Raw genomic sequence first — 11606 nt, 5'->3', positions numbered from 1 at the left:
GGAAAGAGCGATGGGGATCGATGTAGGAAGGGCGCGGAAGGTTAGTGGAAGGATAAATACAACCTGAAGACCAAGATATAAGTCGAAAGCTTTTTGCGATTTTGAGAGGAGAAAGAGAAGAATTAGAAGAAGGGGAGACAGTCAAAACTTAAAGCTATCGAGAAGGGAAGGGGAGGCCGGCTGTGGTAAAGGGGCTTAAGGTTTTATAATGTGTTATATAAATATATAATATTTATACAACTAATATTAATATATTATTATTATTAATTTATTATATATTACAATTTATAGGATTTAATTTTTTAAAATATGATAAATTTTTTATCTATAATTATTTTAAATTATTTTATATTTCGAACAATAACGATTCAAACACGATCGAACACATGAGTGTTTGTGTTTGATTCGTTTATAAATCGAACGAAAAAAAAATTGTTCGTGTTTGTCACATTTGCTTATCTAACGAATCGAACACGAACTCCTTGACACGCCGAACATGAACTGTTCGCAAACAATGAGCTTTTTTGATAGCCCCAAGTCCCGGGCGTATAAGGATTTCATTTCACTTTATTTTAAATGAGAAATTTTATGTGATTGTACAAATGACCTTTTCAAAACTAACAAACTAAACATATACTATCTCTATCCATGAACAAGGTGGCCGACCATGGAGACGAAACTGAAGATTTTGCTTTGAAACTTTGTATCATATTGATCACTCATGTATCATAATCCCTAGAGATGGGAGAGTCATTGGGATGAGAAAAGGCTGAGCAGCTTATTGCTCGAAAGTTTACTTGTATGCATTTCAGACATTCTTTAAATTTTTATTTTTATATCAAAAATGGAGTATTTTGATCTAAAATTAACGTTCGATTATATTTCCCTAAGAAAATATATAACGGGCATATATATATATATTTTTTAATTTTCACTACTATGCTCATATAAAGTCAAATTTTCACTACCATGCTCATATAAAGTCAAATTTTCACATGCGCGCATGTACACACGCATAGATATGTATATATATATATATATAGAAAATACTAGTATTATGGAAATGATATCACATGAGCATACGCTTTGAGAAAATTTCTCAAAGCATACAAATGAATTTTAAAATGTAAGATTTTAAAACTTGTAAATATTGAATTCAGGAGCCTTAAGAAGGAAATAGTGTTAAAAAAGGTGATTGTATTATTCCACATGATAATTCTTGTTACACCATCAACAAATTTTCGTCATCCAATATGAATCTCCAGGCAATTTCTGAGCAAGCGTCATTTATATTTTAATTAAAACTTACAATCAAATTGACCTTTTCGACGAGGAAAACCCAACAGTACGAAAATTGGTCCAATCTGAGTCAAATCTAATCTATATCAAGCTATCAAACCGCTTTTGAAAGTTTTTTTGTGTATAATTGAATGTCAAACAGATTCAAAATCTGATAAGTTTATAATCAAGTTAAGAGTCTCGATGAGACGAAACCAATGAGCCCAAGATCGTTTAATTCTGATACCATAAAAACACTCGAATGCTCACCAAATGTTGTTCGATCTAGGGAGTTTCTTCGGGCCGTCCGATGGAGTGGTTAAAATTTCTTCCTTATTTGTAAAGAAACTTCTCCCTGACTCTATAAATAGAGCTTTACCCCCCTTCTTGAGAGAAAAGGGAGACCTTGAGCTAGAAGACTAAAGCTTGGGAAAGGAGCTAAAGTCCAACATCATATTTACACTGCATATCCGGCAAATATCTCTCACTATTGCAACTGTTTGTCACTATCGACCATCGCTCGTCGGACACTGTCAACCATTAACGCCCTCAACTCCTTGCAATGAAACCCATTGTAGAATCATGTCGTGCACGCTGCGGAATTCCGATGTATATTGCAGAGTAATGAGACATTCTATAGAGCAACACACCCCACATGCAGTACAACTATGCCTTCCAAATGTGGTGTAATAATGCACCCCGAAAATGGTGACTTTCTCCAAACTCTTAAAGCTCTCTTCTTGTATCTTACCACTACGGTCTATGTGGTCCAAAGCTTTTTCAGCTCCGACTCTGGCCTCTGTTGCCTATGAATGTAATCACATTTCATTGCTCTAGCCTACGTGAACAACTACGGTCTATGTGATACACAAATCTCGCAGTTTTTTACTCCGATATCTGTGGCCTACGGATGTCATCACAACTCACCACTATAGCCTACTTGACCGACTTCAACCTATATCGTCCACAACACGTTCAGCTCTTGACTCAGGCTTCTGCGACCTATGAACGTCATCACAACTCACCACTGCAGTCTACGTGGTCTATAGTTCGTGCAAGTCCCCACTCCATCCCCTGCAATCTATAGATGATAGCATAGTTTACCACTATGATCTATGTGACCAACTACGACTTGCATGTCTCACAACTCCTACATTTTATTACTACTGTCTCTGCAACCAACATACGCTTCTAAAACAACTATCTGCGGCTTACACGACCAACCACAACTATGGCCTACACAATCAGCTGACATTGTTGTCAGTGTCTACAACATTCACGACGAACTACTATCTTCATAGCAATTGACTATGACCCTTGCAGTCTGTTATCACTAAAAACTACATTCATTATAGTTAAACTACGATTATTATCAATGAACTAATATTGTAAATTTACAATAATCAATTTTATACTTTCATTTTTCTTGATTCATGAGAATAGTTGACCTATGTAATCAGAATTTATGATGGATTATTTCAAATGTGCTAGGCCTATGGTTTTTTCCCCTTCCAAAGTTAATGATCTCACGTTTCATTTAAACATTAAGTCTTCGCGAACCACTTCCAGACTGGGCTCTTCAATGTTCGATACATGGGTTGTTATATAACATGTGAAAAACTCCCTATCGGGTGCAATAAATTCAAAAGTAGCAACTATCAAGTTGTCAAACATTATTCTTGAGTATGATCGCAAAGATATTTTCAAGAAGAAGTACAATCTATTGCGACCTATACCATAGTCTTGAGAACACAAAGCATCTTTGATATCTCATTCTAGGCTTTAATCCATCTCAGGGGACTCAATTTGACATCTTCCATCACAGGCTATGGTCATCAGACGGAAGCTTCGAATAACTGCCTCAGACTTGTAAACAATTCTCGATAGATTCCCCGCAATCTCTTTCATTACAGGTTACGACCAACAAGTAAAAACCTCGATTAATAACCTTTGATAGGTCAACCATCTTTGGTGGATTTGATAGGACTTTGTCTATCTTAATTTAATATTATCAATCATCTCCGACTATACAACCTAAGATGAGTCTTACATTCTTAATGGATTATTCTTTTGACTCTATTCCAATATAGTTAATGTCGTCGAACATCCCTGTTATACAACCTAGTTTTGGTCTTACATCTTTCATGGATTAGAACTTGATTCTTCTACTGCAGGCTGTGGTTATCAAGAAGCACGCTCTGATGAGCAACCTTAAAAAAATCAAACTTTCTTAGCAACAACTTAGAAGTCGGGCAACGTTAGCTCAGAAATTGGGCAATAATATTTTGTAACTGCCCAAAAGTTGAAACACTCATAGCTCAAAAGAAAGGATAAAAACAACCTCAGAGGTAATTTTGAAATTTTTATTACATCAATAGAAGAAAGACATACAGATAGACACATTATCAACGTGTACAAATACGATATTATATGACTGAAATGCTACAAAGACCAATACACACTAATATAAAGGTCACAACAAGTCAGCACATCTTCAAATGATGTTGAAATGCCTCCAAATTTTGGTACTTCTGCTTATATTTAGAGGGACAAGACTCTCCAGAGAGCATCTCAACAACACGAAAAATATCCTCTAGAAATCACCGCAGCAACGCGGGAATACTCCCCCAGAAAGCGTAACAGCATCGTGAAAAATCTCCTTCCGAAAAGCGTGATAACAATGTAAAAAATCTCTTCTATTAAACACCACAATAACACAAGAAATCTTTTCCGGAAATGGCGACAATAACGTGAAAGGAGATCCTGTTGATCGCCTGCAAGTAGACTGTGGGACACATTTTTTCTTCTAGAAATCTTGTTGATCGCTTGCTAGTAGGTCGGAGGACTCCATTTTTTTCCTCCGAAAAAGCATAACGACAACGTGAAAGGAGATCATGTTGATCGCTTGCAAGAAGGCCGGGGGACATATTTTTTCTTCTAGAGATTCAGTTGATCTGCTAGCAGCTGGGGGACTCCACATTCTTTTTCCATAAAGCACAACAACAACATGAAATGAGATCTTATTGATTGCCTGCCACCAGGCCGAGGGACTCTGCCTTCTTTCTCTGGAAAACGCAACATTAACGCGAAAGATGATCTCATGGATCGCCTGCAAGCAAGCCAGATTAAAACTTTTTTTTTCTAGAGATCTCGTTGATTACCTGCTAGTCGACCAGGGGACTCCACCTTATTCCTCCGGAAAGCGCGACAACAACATAAAAAGATATCTCGTTTATCGTCTGCAATCAGGCCAGAGGAAACCTTTTCTCTTTTAGAGATCTTGTTGATCGCTTGCTAGCAGATCGATAGACTCCAATTTTTTTCTTTTGTGAGTTTCGTTAATCGTGTGCTAGCAGGTTGGGTGACCACCTTTTTCCTCTTTTTGACCTATTTATAGGCTCAATATGACAAAAAAAAAACATTAAAAATATCCAATATTCGTTTGATCTATGGATCGTTGATATTTTTCGTCTGCCATCTACCGGTCACTAGATCACTTCCACCTTCTTACGTATGATCTCACATTCCCTAGATTGCTGACATGGCAGGCCACCGTCCATGTCCACAGATCACTAATATGGCCCTTCGCCATCAACCTGGTCACTCTCGTCTCCTGTCGTTCGATCCCGCATCCTCAAATCGCTAACATGGCAGCCCATTGTCCATGACCTCTAGTCACAGCTATTGCCCGCCACCTCCGACAGCCACGACTGCCACCTTTGGCCAACTCTAGCCACCCCTCCCGGCTAATTTGGTCACCGCCCCCGACCAACTCCGGCAACAGTTGTCGCCAACTCCTGCAAATTTCGCCTCCCACCGGCCAATTCCGAAAGCTGCCGCCGCCACCAACTCTAGTTAACTTCGGCCACCACCGACCAACTTTGGCAGTAGCCGCCGCAAACTTCGACCATCTCTAGTAGCCTTTGTCATCGCTTTCGGTCAACTCTAATCGCCACCTTTGATCAACTCAGGTCGTTGTCGCCTTTAGTCGTTGTCTTTAGCTGCCACCACCTCTGGCCAACTCAGGTGGCCTCCACCTCTGGTTGTCACCTCCGACTGTAAAAAATAATTCAATTTGTAAGTCGAAGAGATTTAAACCCATGACCTTTCACAAATTAAACAAATCAGCCGTCAACTCAACGAAAAAGCTTTTCTCATAAAATTACACTATAATATATATATGTGTGTGTGTGTGTGTAATCCCGTATATTATTCTTTTTTGGACGACAAAGTTGATCTCTTCCAAAAATAGGGGGCATCTGACACGCCATCAACAAATTTCCATATTCGACATGAATCTTGAGGTAATCTTTGAGCAATAAATGTTCAAATTTTGATAAAAAATAATTCAAAATTCTAATTTCAGCAAACTTACAATTAAATTGATTGACTCGAAGAGATGGACACAACGATAATAAAATTGGTTAAATCTGAGTCAAATCAAGTCTATATCAAGTCATTAACCGCTTTTCAAAGCTTTCAGTACATAATTGAATGGTCAAACAAATTATAAATCTGAAAAGCTTATAGTTAATTCGAGTTCATCATCACAACCAACTACAATCTATGCGGTCCACAGCTTCTGCAAATCCTGACTATGTCCCCTTCAGTCTACGAACGTCTTCACAACTCATTATTACGACTTACCACTTACCTGACAAACTATGACCTACGTAGTTCATAGCTCGTGCAACTCTTGACTCTAGCCCCTGCGGCCTATTGACGACATCACAACTTACTACTACGGTCTACGTGACCAATTATAGCCTACGTGACCAAATATAACTTATGTGGTACACAATTCGCGCAGCTCTTGATTACGACCTTTGTGACCAACTATGACCTATGTGGCTCATATCTCGTGTAGTTTCTGATTCCGACCAACCATTGTTGTCTACGAACGTCATCGTAGCTTACCATTAAGGCTTATGCGACCACTACGACCTATGTAGCTCGTAACTCTTGTAGCCTCCTACCTGACCCCACTCTCGGCCCACACGACCAATCACTACCATGACTTTCAACTATAGCCTATATGACAAGCTGATGCTACTACCATCGTCTACAACATTCACGATGAAGTACTACATCCATAGCAATTGAATTCGACTCTTACAACCCGCTATCACCGAAACTACATTCATTACAGGTAGACTACGACTATCAATGAACAATATTTGTACATTTGTAATTATCAACTTTATAACTTAATATATTCTCTAATTCAGAAGAAGTGTGGACATATGTACTCATCATTCATAGTGAATTATTTCAATTAGGCTAGACCTCATGGTTTTTTCCACTTTCCAAACTTTTTTCATGTAAAAATTGAGATTTCTCTTGCTTACTTCTCTCTCTTATTATCTGAGTGTGTGTTGAATTTTCATGTAATGCTAAGACAATAATTCATTATTCTACCATCACTGACATCCCGACACGCATCAATTTTCTTTGTGCACATTTCAATTCTAATAAAACTTTTCTAACTCATGCCACAAGTCAATGAAAACTGACGCACTTGTTCTCATGAACATATTTTAAATGACTTTTATCACTATTTATTCTCTTGAATAATTGCCTTATACTTAATTAAAAAAACTCCAGAAAAGGGTTGTGCTAAGAAATATCCATTTTGCGCTTTAAAGAATTGCAACCTGATCAATCTTCTAAAAAACTGTCATTTGGTATTTAAAGAAATTTCTTTCCAGTTGATTCTCAAAAAATAATTTTATGGTAATGCTAAAGCTTGCATCATAACGGGTTTTGACTTTTAAATTTTAAAAAAAAAAAAAAAAATCAAATTTTTACAACCTCCTATTTACATTTATACCCCGCATTGTAGAAATTGTTATGCCCATTAAGCACTGTCACTGCTTACATTGCTTCGAATAATTCCCTTTTTGTAGGATGCAACAGTGCAACCTTCTCTAATTATTGCTTATTTTGGCGGCAACGATTCAATTGGACCTTATCCATCTGGCTTAGGCCCTCATGTACCACTGCCTGAATATAAGGAGAACATGAGAAAGATTGCTGCTTACCTTAAGGTATTATTTATTTATTTTAATATGTCTGTGCATGTTTAAACTGACTAAATTTTGACATTTAATTTGTTCATTTTACCATAGAATCTGTCAGAAACCACGCGTGTTATTTTCCTTAGTTGTCCTCCTCTCAACGAAGAAAGGCTTCTTCAATCTACAAGGTGCTGCTGTGCTGGAGCTTGTTTTAATTTAAATTCTAGTGATAATTACATACAAAACAGTCTAAACATTGCTATTTACAAAACTAGCACCCGGGTAATTTTTTGAATTACCTAATTGATGCATTTACTTGTGTCAGGATCAAACCATTGAGATTTTGATAAAAAAAATGAAAAATATGAGTGAAAATTTGAAAAATGGATGAAAGAGTGGTAGACCTGTAAAACCAATGTTTCTAGTGCTATGTATGTAGCTTGTATCCCTCCCTTATAAGTCTGAGCTATTTTCATGGCAGCCCTGCATTAAGCGAGATAGTTCGGACGAATGAAACCTGCCGGCTATACTCTGAAGCTTGCATACAAGTTTGCGAGGAGTTTAACTTGAAGGTTATTGACCTCTGGACTTCATTTCAACAAAGGGATGATTGGGCTGATACATGTTTTACGTACGCCTCCAATCTCATTTTATTCAATTTATATCAAAACTTCACTATTCTCTGCATTTTCCTATTGATATTTCTAACCCTTTACATTTCTTTTTGTGGGCTTTTTACATGCACACCACACAATTCTTATGTATTTACATATCTAACACCTAAATTTTTATTTTTATATGTCAAATTTACATACATAGCACACTATTCTTATGTATTTACATATCTCATGCCTAAACTTCCATATTTACATATCTAAACACTTTGGTGATTTAAATCTATGCATGAGAAGATGTATTTTACTTTTAAAAAGCAAGAATACTGCTATTTTTGACATGATATTAAAGATTCGAGCGCTTTATGTGTAAATATAAAAGTTTAAGTGTGAGATATGTAAATACATATGAATTGTGTGTTATATAACGCTCAAATCTTCACTATAACATTAAAACTACCACTATTACAAACTTATAACAAGTGAAATGTAAGCATAAGTGGGATAGATGCAATATTAAAGTTTAGGGAATGGTGTGTTATGCATGTAAATCTTCCTTTTTTTTTAATTAATGAAATAATGATATTGAAACATGGTTGGTTTCAGTGATGGTCTCCATTTTTCATCTGAAGGGAGTAAGATAGTTGTGGAGCAAATACTGAAGATTCTCAAAGAGGCAGATTGGAATCCATCTCTTCATTGGAAGTTTATGGCGACAGAGTTTGCAGAGGATTCATCTTATGATCTTGTTGCTTCTGATGGAATCTCCACCATTAATCCTTCGGAGTGGACTTTTCACAGAGAAATTCAGTGGGATTAGATTTCTTCTGCTCTATTTTGTTCCTGAACGTTTACCTGTAGTTCTTCCTTGATTTGAAAGTTCTTCATATGGTCTTAAGGAAATATAGCCGTTGTTTATTACCGTTAAATTTAAACTCATATATATGGAAGGTAGTTCATTATGATCAGATTGGTGGGCTGTATCAGATCATTATGCTTCATATTGTGAATTGTAAATGGGATCTGCTGCTTGTTCTTGTGTTTCTTTGAGTAAATTTTTTTTTTTTTTTTTTTTCTGATATTTTATGAATTTAGAGTTTTTTTTTTTTAAAAAGTAAATCTTATTTCCATTTCCTTCTTGCTATATAGCATATTTTGCTATTCTGATAGAAATTATAAAAGAACCTGGCAGCTAAAAGACAAGTACATAGTGAATAATCAATTATTACAAATAGAAATAATTGCAATAATTGCAGTATATCTTATTGATAGAATTACAATGAAGTCTCAAAATGGTCCCCTGACTTTTAGTCCTAGAGTTTATAGAAGCGTTGATTTAGTCTCCATACTTCTTAAATTGGGGTTGAAACAGTGATGATTATTTCAGCCCATATTAACAGAGTATGAGGACTAAATTTGTATTTTATAAATTTTGAGATAAAAATGACTCCCAACATACACTTATCTGACTTATTAGTTTGACACTTTTCTGGATATAATTAGTTATCAACATATCATTCTAATGCTGCTGTGGTTTTGAGAGGGCTGAAAGAGAGCAGAATGAAATTTCAACAATGGTGAAGGATCCATAGCCATTTGTCACCTCCCAAAAGAGCCCTTATGGGTGGTGGGCAGCCCAGGACTTAAATACTGCTTTTCGGCCCTACACTTAGCCGATGTGGAACTATTTGTCCGTGACACATTGCTTTTATTTTCTTATTTGGGAGATTTACACGCATATCACACAATTTTTATATGTACTTGCATATCCAACACCTAAAGTTTAATATTTACATCTATGACACATAGGAATTTGGTGTTATAAACCTATGCATGGCAAGATTTATATCACTTTTAAAAAGTTAGTAAAAATATTCTAGAAGCTAATTTCAATGTCGTATAGGGCTCCGATTTCAATAAGTATAGTTAAATTGGTCATCTCGACAAGATGAGCTCGATGATACTAAAATTGGTTTGATCTGAATTCAATCAAGCAAATATCAAGCTGTTAGAATGTCTTTAGAGGTTTGGATTGTCGATTTTATAATCAAATGAACTCAAAATTTGACATATTTCTATTCAAATAGAGCATCTCAACAAAAATAAAAAAAATTCTAATGAGCCTAAGCTCGCTTAATTTTGAAGTCATTAAGGCCCTTAAATCATTAAGAAAATCATATGATCAAGGGGAATCAATATGGGTCATCTAGGGCTGTCAAAAAAGCTTGTTGTTCGCGAACAGTTCGTGTTCGGTTTGTCAATGAGTTCGTGTTCGATTCGTTCGATAAGTAAACGAGACGAACGTGAACAAATTCCTTTTGTTCAGTTAGTTAAATGAACCAAACATAAACAGTGATGCGTTCATTCGTGTTTGAATCGTTATTGTTCAAAATATAAAATAATTTAGAATAGTTATATATTAAAAGTTATGATATTTTAAAAAGTTAAATTTTATAAATTATAATAGATTGTAAATTAATAATAATAATATATTAGTATACTATATTAGTAATATACTGATATAGATATTATATATTTATATAATATAAGTTATATAATTAATATAGTATGTTATTTATATATATTAATATTAGGGATGTCAAACTGGCTTGTTGTTCGTGAACATCTCGTGTTCGGCTCGTTCGTTAATAAACAAACACAAACAATGACTTCACGAACAATTTCGAACACGAGCTTATTTCAAACAAACTAAATTTCAAACGAACCGAACACGAACACAAGCTCTGTTTGTTCGTGTTCGGTTCGTTTACACCTTTAGGGTCATCTAATATGGTGGTTACAGGGGTTGTTTGCCAAATGACCAAAATGCCTCTCCCTTCGAAGCTAAAATAGACTCCATATATTCACATGAGAGGGAGGAGTAGAAGTTAAATTTCAGTGTTATTATGGACTAAAGACCCGATGATAACATTCCTAATTTCTTACTAAATATGACATTCTTAGGGTCTGTTTGGGGCAGCTTATTAAATAATCTGCTGATAAGCTGATTAAAAATAATATAATCTACTGATAAGCTAGGTGACTAGATAAGCTAGGTGCGGGGGCTACTATTAATTTTTATTTTTTTTGGAAAAGTCAGATCGCTGTTAGAAAGTTGTCATCACGCCTAGATAGGTGCGGTGTGAAAATACTGTTTTCAACGTGTTGAAAACGCATAAGCTGTCAAAACGCAATTTACCCAAACGAATCAGGTGCGTTTTCAAAACGTCACCGCACCAAATAAGCTGTCCCAAACGGACCCTTAGTTTTTTATATATCTATGTATCTAAAACCTATATATTTACAAACATGCCACTCAAATTTTTAACCTCATATCAAAATTATTATTATTATTATTAAATTTTTAAAATAAGAATACTCTTCTTTATTTTTCATGTATAGGTCTATAACACCCAAGTTTTTTTAAATGTGAATATTAAATTATCATTATAAATATTACAAACATGCCATTGGAATTATTCCAGCCGCACAAGCTGCCTTCCCCTCTGCCAGCCAATGAAGCCACGCTCCCCTTCATCTCGTCCAAAAGAAAATCTCTCGTCATCCAAGCAAACAGATAAGACGATAAGGCATGGGAAAATCACAGCCATCAGATTGATTCGATCGACCCAACCAACCGCACGATCTTGGATCCCTGATTTTCGAGGTCGCTCCCCACTCTCATAAAGCAGAAGCA

The 11606-nt window shown here is 35.8% G+C and overlaps 1 protein-coding gene across 1 annotated transcript in view; it reads left to right on the top strand.

The window, feature by feature from the left end:
- Positions 1-8940, top strand: part of LOC110031783 (GDSL esterase/lipase CPRD49) — a 13772-nt gene extending 4832 nt beyond the window's left edge. Inside the window, exons 3-6 of the mRNA XM_020735181.1 lie at positions 7185-7325; positions 7407-7483; positions 7777-7926; positions 8516-8940. Coding sequence (XP_020590840.1) covers positions 7185-7325; positions 7407-7483; positions 7777-7926; positions 8516-8729 — 582 coding nt within the window. The 3' untranslated portion in view covers positions 8730-8940. The remainder of the gene's footprint in view (positions 1-7184; positions 7326-7406; positions 7484-7776; positions 7927-8515) is intronic.
- Positions 8941-11606: the final 2666 nt, after the last annotated feature.

Source organism: Phalaenopsis equestris, unplaced genomic scaffold (genome assembly GCF_001263595.1).
Source record: "Phalaenopsis equestris unplaced genomic scaffold, ASM126359v1 Scaffold000840, whole genome shotgun sequence".
NCBI classification, from domain to species: domain Eukaryota; kingdom Viridiplantae; phylum Streptophyta; class Magnoliopsida; order Asparagales; family Orchidaceae; genus Phalaenopsis; species Phalaenopsis equestris.
The sequence above is the reverse complement of the archived record's forward strand: the minus strand, read 5'-3'. Positions and strand labels throughout refer to the sequence as shown.